Source organism: Gadus morhua, chromosome 5, assembly GCF_902167405.1.
Source record: "Gadus morhua chromosome 5, gadMor3.0, whole genome shotgun sequence".
Taxonomy (NCBI): domain Eukaryota; kingdom Metazoa; phylum Chordata; class Actinopteri; order Gadiformes; family Gadidae; genus Gadus; species Gadus morhua.
In genome coordinates this window covers 19,751,012-19,767,227 of record NC_044052.1, presented here as the reverse complement: position 1 = coordinate 19,767,227, position 16,216 = coordinate 19,751,012, and the positions used below count along the sequence as shown (strand labels likewise).

The 16,216-nt window shown below is 51.3% G+C and overlaps 1 protein-coding gene across 1 annotated transcript in view; it reads left to right on the top strand.

Annotated features, from left to right (window-relative positions):
- Positions 1 to 15,696, top strand: part of pcnx1 (pecanex 1) — a 46,993-nt gene extending 31,297 nt beyond the window's left edge. Inside the window, 16 exon segments of the mRNA XM_030356025.1 lie at positions 1 to 22; positions 1,137 to 1,314; positions 1,879 to 1,987; positions 2,590 to 2,719; positions 3,438 to 3,496; positions 3,812 to 4,027; positions 4,569 to 4,822; positions 5,352 to 5,582; positions 6,073 to 6,173; positions 6,784 to 6,934; positions 7,945 to 8,175; positions 8,726 to 9,000; positions 10,044 to 10,228; positions 11,069 to 11,628; positions 12,358 to 12,498; positions 13,685 to 15,696. The exon segment at positions 1 to 22 is cut by the window's left edge and continues 120 nt beyond it. Coding sequence (XP_030211885.1) covers positions 1 to 22; positions 1,137 to 1,314; positions 1,879 to 1,987; positions 2,590 to 2,719; positions 3,438 to 3,496; positions 3,812 to 4,027; positions 4,569 to 4,822; positions 5,352 to 5,582; positions 6,073 to 6,173; positions 6,784 to 6,934; positions 7,945 to 8,175; positions 8,726 to 9,000; positions 10,044 to 10,228; positions 11,069 to 11,628; positions 12,358 to 12,498; positions 13,685 to 13,825 — 2,984 coding nt within the window. The 3' untranslated portion in view covers positions 13,826 to 15,696.
- Positions 15,697 to 16,216: the final 520 nt, after the last annotated feature.

Here is a 16,216-nt window from a genome sequence, read left to right as displayed (position 1 = left end):
GCCCCAAGAAGTTGGACACAGAGTGAGTCCTCCGGCCTAGTTAGCCTCCACACTCGTCCAGTTAGCATTCTGGCTAGTCAAACAAGCCTCTTAGCTGGCTAGTTAGCCTCCTATCTAGTCCTGGTAGCTACTGGTAGCTAGCTAGCTAGTAAGCCTCGCTTGTCCAGTAAGAGTCCTAGCTGGTCTAGTCAGCCTCCTAGCTAGTCCGGTTAGAATGCTAGCTAGCTAGTTAGCCTCCTCACTGGTCCAGTTTGCCTCCTAGCTAGTCTAATTGGCCCGCTGGCTGAGTAGTTAGCCGCCTAGCTAGTCCAGATGGCCTGGTAGGTAGCTAGCTAGATAGCCTCCTCGCTAGTCCTCCTCCAGAGTGAATAATACTCACAACATCTGAGCCTTGTTTACCCTCTGGTCCCTGGCTCCCTGCCGCTCCGTCTCGTAATAACCGTTACAGCCCTATAATTATCCATATAATGACAACGGCTGTGCTCGACTGTTTCTAATCAGGGTATTTCAGAATAATACATAATAATGTGTGTAGAAACTTGTCAACTTGTGCTGCCTATAAATCAACCTTCAGACATCTATAGAGTTGTTGTCTTTGTAAAGTTCAGACCGGAGAGCAGGCTTTTACTTTGACATGCCTTCTCAACATTCAGACCGGAGAGGAGGCTTTTACTTTGACATGCCTTCTCAACATTCAGACCGGAGAGGAGGCTTTTACTTTGACATGCCATCTCAACATTCAGACCGGAGAGGAGGCTTTTACTTTGACATGCTTTATTAACATTCAGACCGGAGAGGAGGCTTTAACTTTGACATGCCTTCTTAACATTCAGACCCGAGGGGAGGCTTTTACTTTGACATGCCTTCTTAACATTCAGACCCAAGGGGAGGCTTTTATTTTGACATGTCTTCTTAACATTCAGACTGGAGAGTGGGCTTTTACTTTGACATGCTTTCTTAACAATCAGAATGGAGAGGAGGCTTTTACTTTGACATGCCATCTTAACAATCAGACACACTCAGGCCTTCTTCAAAAGTGTGTTTAAAGTTTGGGCCGAGTTGGGGAACTTTAATTTAGACTTTTATTTTGACACCCCCATTGACGTTGCGGTGTGTGGTGTCACTTCCTGCCGCAGGCTGGGCGCTCTGATGATCACGGTGGCGGGCCTCAAGCTGCTGCGCTCCTCCTACAGCTGCCCCACCTACCAGTACGCCACCGTTCTCTTCACCGTCCTCTTCTTCACCTTCGACTGCCCCCACCTGTCCGAGACGCTCCTGCTCGACCTCTTCCTCATGTCCATCGTCTTCAGCAAGGTGAGGCCCGGGGTCCAGACAGGTGCGCACACCTGGGCTCCGGAGACGGACAGGTGAAGTTCCTCGGGAAAGTGTGTGCGGTGGAAATGAGGCTAAATTCCTCAAAAGACTCAAGACTCACTTGTTCAGAGTTCACCCAGACTCTGCATAGCCTCCCTCCGTACCCCTTCAATCCTCCACAACCCTCTTACACACTTATTTTCTCTTGTACGTCCTTGCACTTAAAAATAGTACTTAGCATTGTGTAGCATCTTGTCCTAGCTATCTTTGTTGTACACGGGGAAGGGTTCAACCTATTGATTGACCCTTGGTTCTATGAACATCTTTACTGTACCGACAGCGATATATTAAGTGTACGTATTGTAAGTCGCTTTGGATAAAAGCGTCTGCTAAATGCCCTTAAAGTAAATGTGAACGTACAATCTATAGTCACTGAGAATAAGGCCCAATCCCATTTCTACCCCTTACCCTTACCCCTTCAAAACAAGGGGGAGGGGTAAGGGGCTAAGAGTCTAACGGTCTCTTCTCCCCATGTCTCCATCCTCTGTGGTGGTGGTGCTGAAGCTGTGGGAGCTGTTCTACAAGCTGCGTTTCGTCTACACCTACATCGCCCCGTGGCAGATCACCTGGGGCTCGGCCTTCCACGCCTTCGCGCAGCCCTTCGCCGTGCCTCGTATCCTCCTCCTCGCTGCCCCGCCCGTCGTCACGCGCAACACCAATAGTACTGACGTAGTTGTGTGCAGATTCACTGCATGTCAAAGGCCACTGATTCTCCCTCAACCAGTACCGCTGGCGGCCGCTGGAAGAACCTGTACGCTGTGGGGACGACCGCAGACTCGGTACTTTAATCAACAATTATTTATTAAACACTATGAAACAATAATAATAATGTAAAATTAATAAATAAGCACCTTTTATTTGAGTAACAATTAAAATGATTTGAAAATGGATAAAGTGCTAAACAACAATGTCAAAATAACAACTGAACGAAGAACAGTCAAAAAAATGTACTTTTTTTTTTTTTTTTTAATCTTTTCATTATTTTTGAGGACGTAGTTAAAAGGCGGCAGGCGTGCGTCGCTGTAAAGTGCTGTGGGAATCCCCGCGGTGCTTATTTCTGTATGCTACCACACACAGCAGTGGCCACGCCCTCCCCAACAGGGGCCCTCTCATCCCCAACAGGGGCCCCTCCCCCGGGGGGGGTTAGGGTTAGGGTTAGGGTTAGGTGGGGGGGCGGCACTGTGCAGAGAGCTCCTTGACTCCCGGGTCGTCCAGACTCCGCCATGCTGCTGGTCCAGGCTCTGGTCTCCGCCTTCTTCTCCACGCCGCTCAACCCCTTCCTGGGCAGCGCCATCTTCATCACCTCCTACGTCCGCCCCGTCAAGTTCTGGGAGAGGGACTACAAGTAAGGACGCGAGGTGTAGTCGCTCTGCTCCCGGAGTGGTTGTAGTTTGGGTGGTGTACTGCTAGTATGCTGACAGTGGAGTGCTGCTAGTATTGGTGACGGTGGAGTTGTTTATAGTGCGGTGTGTTTGTATTTTGTACATGCTACTTGAAATTTGCCTGGTTAATGTGTAAACAAATGTAAGTGCAGTGTGTGGTGTGTGTTTCTCAGAGAAGCAGTGTGTTTCTCTGTGATGCAGTGTGTGTGGTGTGTTTCTCTGTGTTGTGTGTTTCTCTGTGACGCAGTGTGTGGTGTGTTTCTCAGTGACGCGGTGTGTTTCTCTGTGATGCAGTGTGTGTGGTGTGTTTCTCTGTGTTGTGTGTTTCTCTGTGACGCAGTGTGTGGTGTGTTTCTCTGTGTTGTGTGTTTCTCTGTGACGCAGTGTGTGGTGTGTTTCTCAGAGATTCAGTATGGTGTGTTTCTCTGTGTTGTGTGTTTCTCTGTGACCCAGTGTGCAGTGTGTTTCTCAGTGACGCAGTGTGCGCTGTTTTTCTCTGATTTGTGTGTTTCTCAGTGACGCAGTGTGCGGTGTGTTCCTCTGTGTGGTGTGTTTCTCAGTGACGCAGTGTGCGGTGTTTTTCTCTGTTTTGTGTGTTTCTCTCTGACGCAGTGTGCGGTGTGTTCCTCTGTGTGGTGTGTTTCTCTGTGATGCAGTGTGCGGTGTCCTCCTCTGTTTCAGCACCAAGAGAGTGGACCACTCCAACACACGTCTGGTGTCTCAGCTGGACAGGAACCCAGGTGGGCTCACCGTAGCACCATGATGAACACGACCTCGGATAATTGAGAAATCGTTTAGAGTTTGATGAGTCAAGCCTCTCATTGAGTCCAGTTTGGGCTTCTTGACGTGTGTTTGTTTGTTTATATCCCGTCTATCTGTTTGTCCTTTCTATATGTCTTTATCCGTCTGTCTGTCTATATATCTATCCATCCGTCTGTCTGTCCTTCCCTGTCTATCCGTCCTATCCATCTATCTCCTCCCATCTCTGCGTCTCTGTCCTCATGTCCTGTCCGTCTTATCTCCTCTCACCCCCTCTGTCTCTCGGGGTCTCATAGGCTCGGACGACAACAACCTGAACTCCATCTTCTACGAGCACCTGACGCGCTCGCTGCAGCACAGCCTGTGCGGGGACCTGATGCTTGGCCGGTGGGGCGCCGTGACCACGGGGGACTGCTTCATCCTGGCCTCCGACTACCTCAACGCCCTGGTGCACCTGGTGGAGCTCGGCAACGGCCTGGTGGCCTTCCAGCTGCGCGGCCTGGAGTTCAGAGGTGAGGGGTCAGGTCAGGGCTAGGGTCAGCTTCCAGATTGAACCACGCGTCGACACTATAAGGGACGAGAGAGGGAACATCGGAGAGCTCACTAGGCTAGGCTAGCAACCAAACAACATTGAGCTCGATAGGCTACGCTGGGCTAGGTTAGCAAACAAACATCATAGAGCTCACTAGGCTAGGCTAGGAACCAAACAACATAGAGCTTACTAGGCTAGGCTAGGCTAGGTTAGCGAACAAACGTCATAGAGCTCACTGGGCTAGGCTAGCAACCAAACAACATAGGGCCCCCTAGGCTAGGCTAGCAACCAAACAACATAGAGCTCATTAGGCTAGGCTAGCAACCAAACAAGATAGCCTAGCCTAGCCTAGCCTAGCGAGCTCTATGATGTTTGGTCACTAGCCTAGCCTAGTGAGCTCCATGTTGTCTGGTTGCTAACCTAGCCTAGCCTAGCGAGCTCTCTGACGATTCTTCACCACACCTAGCCACCTTTCTGCCGGGGCTCTAACACCCTCTCTCGCCCCCCCCTCGTCTCCCCAGGGACGTACTGCCAGCAGCGGGAGGTGGAGGCCATCACGGAGGGGGTGGAGGAGGACGAGGGCTGCTGCTGCTGCGAGCCGGGCCACCTGCCCCACGTGCTCTCCTTCAACGCCGCCTTCGGCCAGCGCTGGCTGGCCTGGGAGGTGCTGGTCACCAAGTACGTGCTGGAGGGCTACAGCATCACCGACAACAGCGCCGCCTCCATGCTGCAGGTGTTCGACCTGCGCCGCATCCTCACCATCTACTACGTCAAGGTCAGCGGACGGGGCCGCGCTTTTATTGTGAAAATCTTTGTTGATGTCTTGGTTGTGTCTTGTGGCTTTATTTTAGTTTTTTTTTATACGTTATATGTTGGAGAATATAATATCTAGTTTTCTTTGTAAATTGCTATTACGATATATTTGCTTTAATAGTTTAAATACGGGGAGTACTTTTTTTTGCAATTTTTTTGCTATTTGTATGATAGCTCTGTAAGACCTCAGGTCATCCGCCAGTACATCATTAACAAACATGCATGAGGCTCAGGAGTCAGAGCGGGTTGGCTGGTAACCGGAACGTTGCTAGTTTGTGAGTGTCGAGGTGTCCCTGAGCAAGACACCTCGCCCTAACTGTTCCCGACGCGCTGGCTGTCGCCTTGCGTGGCTGACACCGCCGTCGGTGTGTGAATGTGTATGAATGGGTGAATGTATGTCAGGCAATGTTGCAAAGCTCTTTGTTAGAAACGCGCTGTATAAATGCAGTCCATTTACGTTTAATTTTCCCATCATGCACTCGTGCGTCCAGGGGATCATCTACTATGTGGTGGCGAACCCCAAGCTGGAGGAGTGGCTGGCCAACGAGACCATGAGGGACGGGCTGCGGCCGTGCGCCGAGCGCAACTACGTGGACCTGGACCCCACCTTCAACCCCAACATCGACGAGGACTACGACCACCGGCTGGCGGGCATCTCCAGGGACAGCTTCTGCGGGGTCTACCTGGGCTGGATCCAGTACTGCAACTCCAGGAGAGCCAAGGTAGCCCAGCATAGCCGGCCTCGCATCACCGCCTATCAGCACTTTGTTTTGATTAGCATAGCCTAGCGGGGTGTAGCATAGCATAGCATAACAACCTGTCAGTGCCTTGTTTTGATTAGCATAGCCTAGCGGGGTGTAGCATAGCATAGCATAACCACCTATCAGTGCCTTGTTTTGATTAGCGAACCCTAGCGGGGTGTAGCATTGCATAGCCATAGCACAACATTCTGTCAGTGCCTTGTTTTGATTAGCATAGCCTAGCGTGTCCAGCATAGCAAAACATGCTATCTGCGCCACGTTTTAATCAGCATAGCCTAGCCTGACGTAGCATGACATAGCATAACAGAGTATTGCACAGCATAGAAGGTATCATTGCACGACTTAGCATAGCGACACGCCATCCACATGCCTGTTTCAATGAGCCTAGCCTAGCGCGTGATGTAGCATAACAGTGTTCCCCTTGCCCCCCCCCCCCCCACCCACTCTGCAGCCGCTGGACAGTGAGAAGGACTCGGCCCTGGTGCTGCTGTGCTTCGGCCTGTGCGTGCTCGGCCGCCGCGCCCTGGGCACCGCCGCGCACCACATGTCCAGGTGAGAGGACCGCTAGCAGCACCCGCTAACGCTAGTGCTAGCCTAGCGCACGCTGGAGGAGGGCACCGGTGAACCGGCTCGTTGGTTCCGGTGCATCGAGTGTGAAGAGACAAGAGAGGACTGGTTCCTCTGAAGTGGTCCAGTCCTCTGACTAACCTGTACACACTAAAGTACTGGGAGGAATCAGTAGTACTTGGAGTAGCAAGGGGTACTGGGAGTAACCAGTAGTACTGGGAGAACCAAGTCGTGCTGGGAGTAAACCAGTAGTGTTGGAGAGTAACCAGTGTACAGTGAGTAACCGGTATTAAAGGGAGTAACCATTCTCTCTCTCTCTCCCTCTCTCTCTCTCTCTCTCTCTCTCTCCCTCTCCCTCTCTCTCTCTCTCTCTCTCTCTCTCTCTCTCTCTCTCTCTCTCTCTCTCTCTCTCTCTCTCTCTCTCTCTCTCTCTCTCTCTCTCTCTCCCTCCCTCTCTCTCTCTCTCTCTCTCTCCCTCTCCCTCTCCCTCTCCCTCTCCCTCTCTCTCTCTCTCTCTCTCTCTCTCTCTCTCTCTCTCTCTCTCTCTCTCTCTCTCTCTCCCCCTCCCTCTCTCTCTCTCTCTCCCTCTCTCCAGTAACCTGGAGTCCTTCCTGTTCGGCCTGCACGCTCTCTTCAAGGGGGACTTCCGGATCTCTTCCCTGCGTGACGAGTGGATCTTCGCGGACATGGAGCTGCTCAGGAAGGTGGTGGTGCCGGGGGTCAGGATGTCCCTCAAGCTCCACCAGGTGAGGCCTCCTGCCAGGCTCTCTACTGGTCTGTCAGCACCCACCTCTATCGGTCTCTCTCTCCCGCTGTCACCTTTCCCCCCGGTCTCTCTTTAAAGGCCGGTCTCTCTCTAAAGGCCGGAAACACTTCTCCGGTTTGACTTTGCACCTTCTTTACTTTGTACATTGTTTACTTTGCGCATTAAGGACCAATAAAACACTGCACAGGATTTGTAAAGCTTTGGAAGTTTATGTACCAATCTATTAACATGGTCCCGACGGAGAACTTCGAATGCTCGAGGGGTCTCCGTAGTTACTGAGTCTGATTACGGAGTCGGAGTAGTATACTTTGGCCTTAACTCTCACTGTGTCCCTCTCTCCCCATGTCTCTCCCTCCCTCCCTCTCCCCCCGTCTCCCTTTAACTCTCACTGTCTCCCTCTCTCCCTCCCTCACTCTCTCCATTCTGTCTCTCTCCCTTTCTCCCCCCTGTCTCTCTCCCTTCTGTCTCACTAACTCCCCTTCCCCCCTCCCCTCCCTCCCTCCCTCCCTCCCTCCCTCCCTCCTCTGTCTCTCTAACTCTCCCCCCTCCCTCCTCTCTGTCTCTCTCTAACTCTCCCTCCCTCCCTCCCTCCCTCCCTCCCTCCCTCCTCTCTGTCTCTCTAACTCTCCCTCCCTCCCTCCCTCCCTCCCTCCCTCCCTCCCTCCCTCCCTCCCTCCCTCCCTCCTCTCTGTCTCTCTCTAACTCTCCCTCCCTCCTCTCTCTCTCTCTCTAACTCTCCCTCCCTCCCTCCCTCCCTCCCTCCCTCCCTCCTCTCTGTCTCTCTCTAACTCTCCCCCCCTCCCTCCCTCCCTCCTCTCTGTCTCTCTCTAACTCTCCCCCCCTCCCTCCCTCCTCTCTCCTCTCTGTCTCTCTCTAACTCTCCCTCCCTCCCTCCCTCCCTCCCTCCCTCCTCTCTGTCTCTCTCTAACTCTCCCTCCCTCCCTCCCTCCCTCCTCTCTGTCTCTCTCTAACTCCCCCTCCCCCCTCCAGGACCACTTCACGTCCCCTGATGAGTACGAGGACCCGGTGGTTCTGTTCGAGGCCATCTCGGAGCACCAGGTGAGCCTGGTGATGGCCCACGAGGGCGACCCGGCTTGGCGCAGCGCAGTGCTGTCCAACGCGCCCGCTCTGCTCGCCCTGCGCCACGTCCTGGACGAGGGCACCAACGAGTACAAGATCATCATGCTCAACCGGCGCTACCTCAGCTTCAGGGTCATCAAGGTGGGGCCACCCCTCTCTCTCTCTCTCTCTCTCTCTCTCTCTCTCTCTCTCTCTCTCTCTCTGTCTCTCTGTCTCTCTCTGTCTCTCTCTGTCTCTCTGTCTCTCTGTCTCTCTGTCTCTCTGTCTCTCTCTCTCTCTCTCTCTCTCTCTCTCTCTCTCTGTCTCTCTGTCTCTCTGTCTCTCTCTCTCTCTCTCTCTCTCTCTCTCTCTCTCTCTCTCTCTCTCTCTCTCTCTCTTCCTTGTTTTCTTTCTCTCTCTCTCTTTTCCTAGTTTTCTTTCTCTCTCTCTCTTTTTCCCTTTCTTTCTCTTTCTCTCTTGGCTGTCGCCCTGCGTGGTCGACACACACATTCACACACCGCCGTCGGTGTGTGAATGTGTGCATGAATGGGTGAATGTCCGGCAATGTTGTGAGGGTGTTTAGAAAAAGCGCTTTACATGAATGCATTCCATTTAGCGTTTGACAGTTCTGTTTCTGTTTTCTCTCTCTAACTCTCCCTCCCTCCCTCCCCCCTATCTCTCTCTAACTCCCCCTCCCTTCCCCACGCGTCAGGTGAACAAGGAGTGCGTGCGCGGCCTGTGGGCGGGGCAGCAGCAGGAGCTGGTCTTCCTGCGCAACCGGAACCCGGAGCGCGGCAGCATCCAGAACGCCAAGCAGGCGCTGCGCAACATGATCAACTCGTCGTGCGACCAGCCCATCGGCTACCCCATCTACGTCTCGCCCCTCACCACCTCCTACTGCGACTCGCACCCGCAGCTTCCGCGCGTGCTGGGCGGGCCCATCAGCATGGGCAACATCCGCAGCTTCGTGGTCGGCACCTGGCACAGGTGGGTGGCTGTGTTTGCTGTTGTTGTTGTGGCGGCGGAGAGAGTGCAGTGTGTCGGACCGGCCACCAGAGGGCGCTGGTGCATCCTCTACTGAGAATGAGCGCTGAAGTGCGTTCGAAACTGAAAAAGTTTATTAAATGTTTATTGGCTATTCAAAATGTTTTACCCATTTGAAAATAGATGTTAAAGTAAATGCTAAAGTAAGGACAAACCGGACAAACAGGGCAAACAGTTTAAAGTATAAAGTGGCCCAGTGCCAGGACCTTATAGTATATTAAAGTGTTCAAATGCAATGTAAAGAACAAAGAGAAGTGGCCCAGTGATCAAGTATATCTATATTTATATAGGGCTCGGCAACGATTAAAAGTTTTAATAGCGATTAATCACATAGTATGGTGAGTTAACTCTTTTAAATCACACTTTTTAAATTCTATTTTAAATCCACTCCAATTGAAGTGAATTATCAAATGGAATGACACATTATCATTCACACCAAATGTACTTTATCAGCAAAAACTAGGCCACGAGAACTTGAGGGAGTTTTATTGACTCAGTCAGTGTGGGTTGATTATGAAACTTACAGAAGACCACAGATTTGGAAATTGTTAACAGGCAGTTAATTACCGTAGTACAATTGTAAACCAACAGTGTTGTTAAATTCAAATAAGTAGCGCCACAGATTTGGGAATTGTAATCAGGCACTTATTGCAAGTGTAATTGAATGTAAAGTAAGTGGGACTTTCAAAACCTTTCAAAAATCAAAGGGAAAATAATGTTAATGCGTCAATTTGTTTTAAACGCGTTAAAACAAGATTGCGTGAACGTGTAATTAACGCGTTAACTAGCCCAGCCCTATATATATATATATAGGGCTGGTACATACAGATACAGAATTGTCTTGTAGACTATCACTGAGGGAAAAACAAGTGGATTTCCAAAATAAAAGTCCTCCTCGGAGTCGTTGGCCGGGCTGCGCCGCGCCTTTACTTTGTGAGCGGGGTTGTGACGTGTGCCTCCTCTTCCTCCCTGGGGGGCGGGGGCAGGCTGAGGAAGGGCTGCGGGGCCGGCTGCAACAGCGGGGGCAACATGGAGGACTCGGACGGCGGTGGGGTCTCGTGCGGCAGCGGGAACGGCACGGGGGCCAGCGACTCCCAGCAGAGCTCCGTGTCCCAGGGCGGGACCCCCGGGGGCCCCCCGCACCACCCCCACCACACGCACCACTCCATGGGTGAGGCCGGTGTTTGTAGAGCGATGTTTGTCCATCTGCTGGAACCAAAGTGTTATTTGGATAAAGACTTGGCAGTAGCTCAGGCGGGAGAGCGGGTCGGTTGGTGACCGCAGGGTTGCTAGTTCGATCCCCGGCTCACCCTGGTTGAGTTGTCACCCTGACTGCTCCTGACGAGCTGGCTGGATTGATTATATGCCTGTAGAATCATCTTGATAACATGCGTCATACGTAATTAAACATGTCACTAACAGTGCACGGACACTGACAAGTGAGTACAATGTTAGTAACAGGACACCGACACCTAAGTAACAAGTTAGTAACAGGGCACTGACACTAACATGGTTATAATAGGGCACTGACACTGACATGTGAGTAACATGTTGGTAACAGGGCACTGACAATGACATGTTAGTAACAGGGCACTGACACTGACAAGTTAGTAACATGCAAGTAACAGGGCACTGAAATGTTAGCAACATGGTAGTAATTGGGCACTGACAAGTGAGTAACATGTTAGTAACAGGGCACTGACACCGACACCTAAGTAACAAGTTAGTAACAGGGCACTGACACTAACATGGTTATAATAGGGCACTGACACTGACATGTGAGTAACATGTTGGTAACATGGCACTGACAATGACATTTTAGTAACAGGGCACTGACATTGACAGGTTAGTAACATGTTAGTAACAGGGCACTGACACTGACATGTTAGTAGCAGGGCACTGACACTAACATGTTAGTAACATGTCAGTAGCAGGGCACTGACACTGAAACACCGACTTTAACATGACACCCTGACGCGTCACCGTACTGACTCTCCGCCGCCCCCTGCAGGCACCAGCCAGAGCTGCCAGTCGGTGCAGTCGGGCCTGGCCCGCCACTCCCCGGCGCGGGCCTCGGTGGTAAGCGGGGTGTCGTCGTACCGCTACAGCAGCAGCCGCCACTCCTCCTCCCTGCGCACCTCCACCACGGGCCTGGAGCCCTGCCCGCGCTCCTCCTCCAGCCAGCTGTCGCTGCACACGCTGCCCGCCTCCCTGCACCTGCGGCTGGGCTCGGTCTCGGAGCCGGCCGGCCCCCCCTCGGGGCCCCCCTCCGCCTCGCTCTCCAACCACAGCATCCCGTCCTGTAAGCGCCACACGCTGGTGGGGCTGCTGGCCGCCGCCGACGCGCCCCCCTGCGGCCCGGCCTGCGCCGCCGCCTCCACCTCCTCGTCCTCGTCCTCCTCCAACGCCGCCGCCGCCTCGGCGTCCGACCCCCTGGGGCAGAGCCAGCACCTCCACCACCACCACCACCACCACCTCCCTCACCACCACCACCACCACCAGCACTACCCCCACTACCACAACCCCACCGTGGCCACGGTGCGCCGCGACGACATCTCCTACCGGGTGCAGGTGGGTGTCCCCCCCCCCGTCCCCCCCCCGCTGTGAGGTCTGACTGCACCCACTGACCGCGAAGCACACGCTGTGACGTGTTCTGGAGGTCAGTCGGTAGCGCAGGAAAGAGAAGTTATTTCGATACCGATACCAGTGTCGGACATTCAGTATTGGGTATCGGCGAGTACGTCTATAAGCAGATCTGATACCATCACGTGACTAGCTCATTAAGTACACAGGCAGAGGACATCACAAACACGTGTAGTGTTATTCTGTGTTTGTTAATGGTCGGATGCGGGGAGTCTAAATGGGAATACTGGGATGCTCAAGTTCAGGAATCGGAATTGGTATTGGGAAGGAAACATTGTATCGGAATGTCTAGACATGTTGGTTTCACATCACCTGGTCGTCACATCAGATGATCAGGGAGCTAGGACAGGGTGTATATAGGACTGAGTTCCTGACAGACACTAAAGGAGTTCTTCCTCCCTCAGAGGGAAGAGGAAACAGCTCTTCTACCATCTTAAAAAACCCCCATGATACCACAAGGTCTGCGGGCAGGCCTGCCCAGATGCATGATGGGTAAAATAGGAATGGTTCCCCTTTAACTCGTTTGAACAGCTGTTTAAACCTTTTTGCTTCCCTCCGTCTGTCTGTCTGTCCCTCCGGCTGTCCCTCTGTCTGTCTGTCTGTCTGTCCGTCTGTCTCTCCCTCCGTCCGTCTGTCCGTGTGTCCGTCTCCTGGTAGATCGTGGACGTGAGCCAGGTGCTAGAGACCATCAACCTGTCCAAGAGGAAGGGGCTGCTGTGGCCTGACGAGGCCCTGAGGGTAAAGGCCGGGCGCAGCAGCTGGAGGGAGTGGAGCCCCCTGGAGGGCATGGAGGGACACGTAAGTCACCGCCAGAAAAGCGCTCCATAAACAGGGGTTGCACATAACTGGTACGCAAGTACGCATGCGCAACCATAATCAGGGAGGCGCAACGTCACTTGTGTCGCTACGACGCTTTTGAGTCACTAACGGGTAATCCAAAAAAACTAAAAAAACAACATCCATTGAGCAGCCACTTTGGCAGTAGCCACCTGCAAAGAAAAGGCAAATCGAGCCGGAGCAGAAGAAAATAGTGGAGTCATGACGTGCCCCGGCTCGAAACTAATTAGAAGCGCACTGAAATGTGCGCTTATAATTAGTGATGAGATGATTTTTGCGCAGTTCTCCGATGTGTGCGCCGCGCATCGCGCACACATCGGAGAACTATATCCAAACGCACCGTGGTCAAGCTGCTGCAGTTAGATACGACAAAAAAAGGTGGAGCAAAAAACACCGCTGTGCTTAAGAAGTTGTGCATTTGGAAATGGAATCTCCTTGGTGAAACTGGGTCAGTTTCATCAGATCAGATGTTACGTGTGGGGCTGTGTGTGGGATGCGTACCAAATACCATTTCCTGGTACCCTGAGTAACTCTAAAAGATGTTACGTGCACCCCTGCCTATAATTGAAGTCCGTTTACAAGCCGTTATGTCATTGTTTTGTGCCTGGCTACCTGAGTGTGCGTTCTCATGTGGAACCGGCCCCCTGTTTGACGTTACGTCTCTGGATGTGTTCCAGAGAATCAGATCCAGACCTGGTGCAATAGGGCAACTCCGGACTCCGACTCTGTTTGACGTAGGGCTGCTCGATTATGGGAAAAATCATAATCAAGATTATTTTGGTCAATATTGGAAATCACGATTATTCAAACGATTTTTTTTGAGTTTGAAAACATGTTGTATTTATTCAGCATGTCTCTCCCAAAAAATAACTTTGTAACTGAGAACTTTGAAATTCCGCCTTAAAAAATACACAAAATGGTCAAAAAGAAAATGTTCCAATCGAAAATTATATGCAGATATGTGTCCAGCTGTTCTGTCCTTTCTTTAAATCATAAAAATAATAATAATACAATAAAATCTGAAACCTCGATTATGTTAATTTTCTGATCGTTTGACGCTAAAATCGTAATTGTGATCAAAATGCGATGAATCGCCCAGCCCTAGTTTGACGTAACGTTGCCCCCCCCTCCCCCCTACCCCCTCCAGGTGATCCACCGCTGGGTGTCCCGGAGCCGCGAGCCGGCCAGCCGCTCGCACACGGACAAGACCATCCTGCTGGTGCAGGTGGACGACAGGCTGGTGCCCATCCTGGAGACGGGGGTGATGGAGCTGGGGGCGGAGGTCTGAGACCCCCGCCCGACCGCTGCTCCCCCTAGCCCCAGGCCCCGCCTCCCTCCACCCAGCCTTCATCCAACGGCCCCCCACCCCACCGGCTCCTCCCCCACCAGACACCCAGCCTACCTCCACCTGGCCCCGCCCCCACCCGACCACCCCTCCCCCACGCCGCCCCCACCAGCTCCGACCTTCGCTCCCTGTGTCTCCCGGCTGAGAGAGGAGGGGCTTTGTTTTGTTTTTCAAAGTAAAGGTCCCCCTCCGTTGCTTTTGAATGGAAGAAACCTCCAGGCCCCAGCCGGGCTGAGGAAGAAGGGTCCTTGGGACCTGCTCCCTCTCTCTCCTGCGCCTGGCTGCTGAGCGGACGGAACCGCTGGAACATCTGGAACCTCCCCTCCGGAAACCCACGAGTAGAAAAAGGTTTTTTATTTTTTATTTCACTCTCTCTCTCTCCTCTGCCGTGTGTTTTGCCGACAGAGGAGGGAAGAAGAAGCTCCCGCGTTGCTTTCGTTGTTCCGATCCGAATAGAGGGTTTGTGAATCGGCACAACATGCAGGCAGAGCTGCCGCTGAGCAGAACCAGTGGTTGGAGGGAAAACACGGCGGGTACCTTGACCCCCTGGACCTGGATTTTCCCCCCTCTCCCTTACCTGGAAACCATTGAGACGGACCCCTCCCTGCAGCACAGCTCCTTTACCGCATCACACACACACACACACACACACACACACACACACACACACACACACACACACACACACACACACACACACACACACACACACACAGTATCCTCCGCCTTGCTTCGTGAAGCTCACCGATGCTGCATGATGTCTGACAGCCCTCTGAACTCAGTCTGCCTCATAACCTTTTTCTATGCATCTCATTGACCACTTCATTGGACGATGCACACACACACACACACGCACGGATACACATGCACACAAACACATACACACGCCCAAGGAAGCACACACGCTCGCAGACACACGCACACATACACAAACACACGCTCCCGGACACACACAAACTCGCGCACACACACACGCTCACGTACGCACACGCGCACGTTCTGCGTGAAATAGAATGCAGGTTTTGACGTGTGTTTCAGACAGCGTTGAGTGTTTTATTGTTTTATTTTGGTTTTTGGATTGTTTGCCAAATGAGTCCAGGTAGCGGGGTACCGACCTGGGCTTCCTGCTACACCTGTACGCTTTCTGTTTCCTGTTGTTGCCAAGACCCCCCGCGCAGTCTGCTAGGCTGACTCTGGGGGGGCCTACCCGCGCTGAACACCGCCATTTTGATTTGACATTAGTGTTGTCTCCCGGGTCGCCATTCCTTCTGGATGTCTACGGTTCGCTCCGAAAAAGAGATACGAACTTGCACTATTATTTCATTTTTTCTTTTTTCTTTACTTTATTCTTTACTTTACAGTGACGCACTACAATCTTAATATAATATCCACTTTTATTTATTGTTTATTAGACAGAGTAAGTTGCCATGGTTACAGTTGCCTTGGGAATGAGAAATAAAATGCAATCGTTCTATTTGCAGCCATTTATCTTACCGTTTTACGTTTGATAAACTTGAAGATAACTTTTTACTGTATATGATTATATATATATATATATATATATAAAAATGACTATATATATATTATGTCTATGTAAAAAATATATTGTTTTGAATATTTATTACTGTAAACATTGTATTTACACTTTGTTACGGCTTTTTTCATTCATTGGACAAAAGGTTAACGTATCCGGAGACAATCTGGTGGAAACGCGGGATGCCGGAACTCTTGATGGACTGTTGCCCTGTTTAACTTAAATTCTTTTTCTAAATGGAGAAATAAAGCAGTTTGATTTATTGCTTATATCTTCTTAATTATCTGTGTCGTTGTCTATGTCCAATACTTCTGATTCAAAATGCACCACAGACCCATGCCAAGGACTGTACCAGATGGAAGAATTTTTGTTTGACGCTCAAAATCATCAAATCCGATCCGGATATAATGATTGAAGTAAACACACATCCAACAACACTGCAAGACCATTTAACCTGTAAGATGTGTGTTGAAAAATATAATAATTTTTAACTAGTTTTAGCTTTATGAAGTGCTATAATCCTACAGTGGGTTTAAAAAGTGACTTTATGATCCGTGAGGGGGTGTAATAAACAGTCACATGTAGGTCACCATCTCTTGGCAGTTTCAGCAAAGAGTTCAAGAGTCTGCCCTCATTTAGAAAAAGTTGCACACTCATGACATTTTTGAAAACGGCAGCAAATCACATGACACTTTTACTACCTCTATTATACACTATTACATTTATTATGGCGTATGCCTACAACTTCCGACTCAAACGTCTCTAATTTGCTTGACCAGTGACTCTTTCTCCGCAGCCAT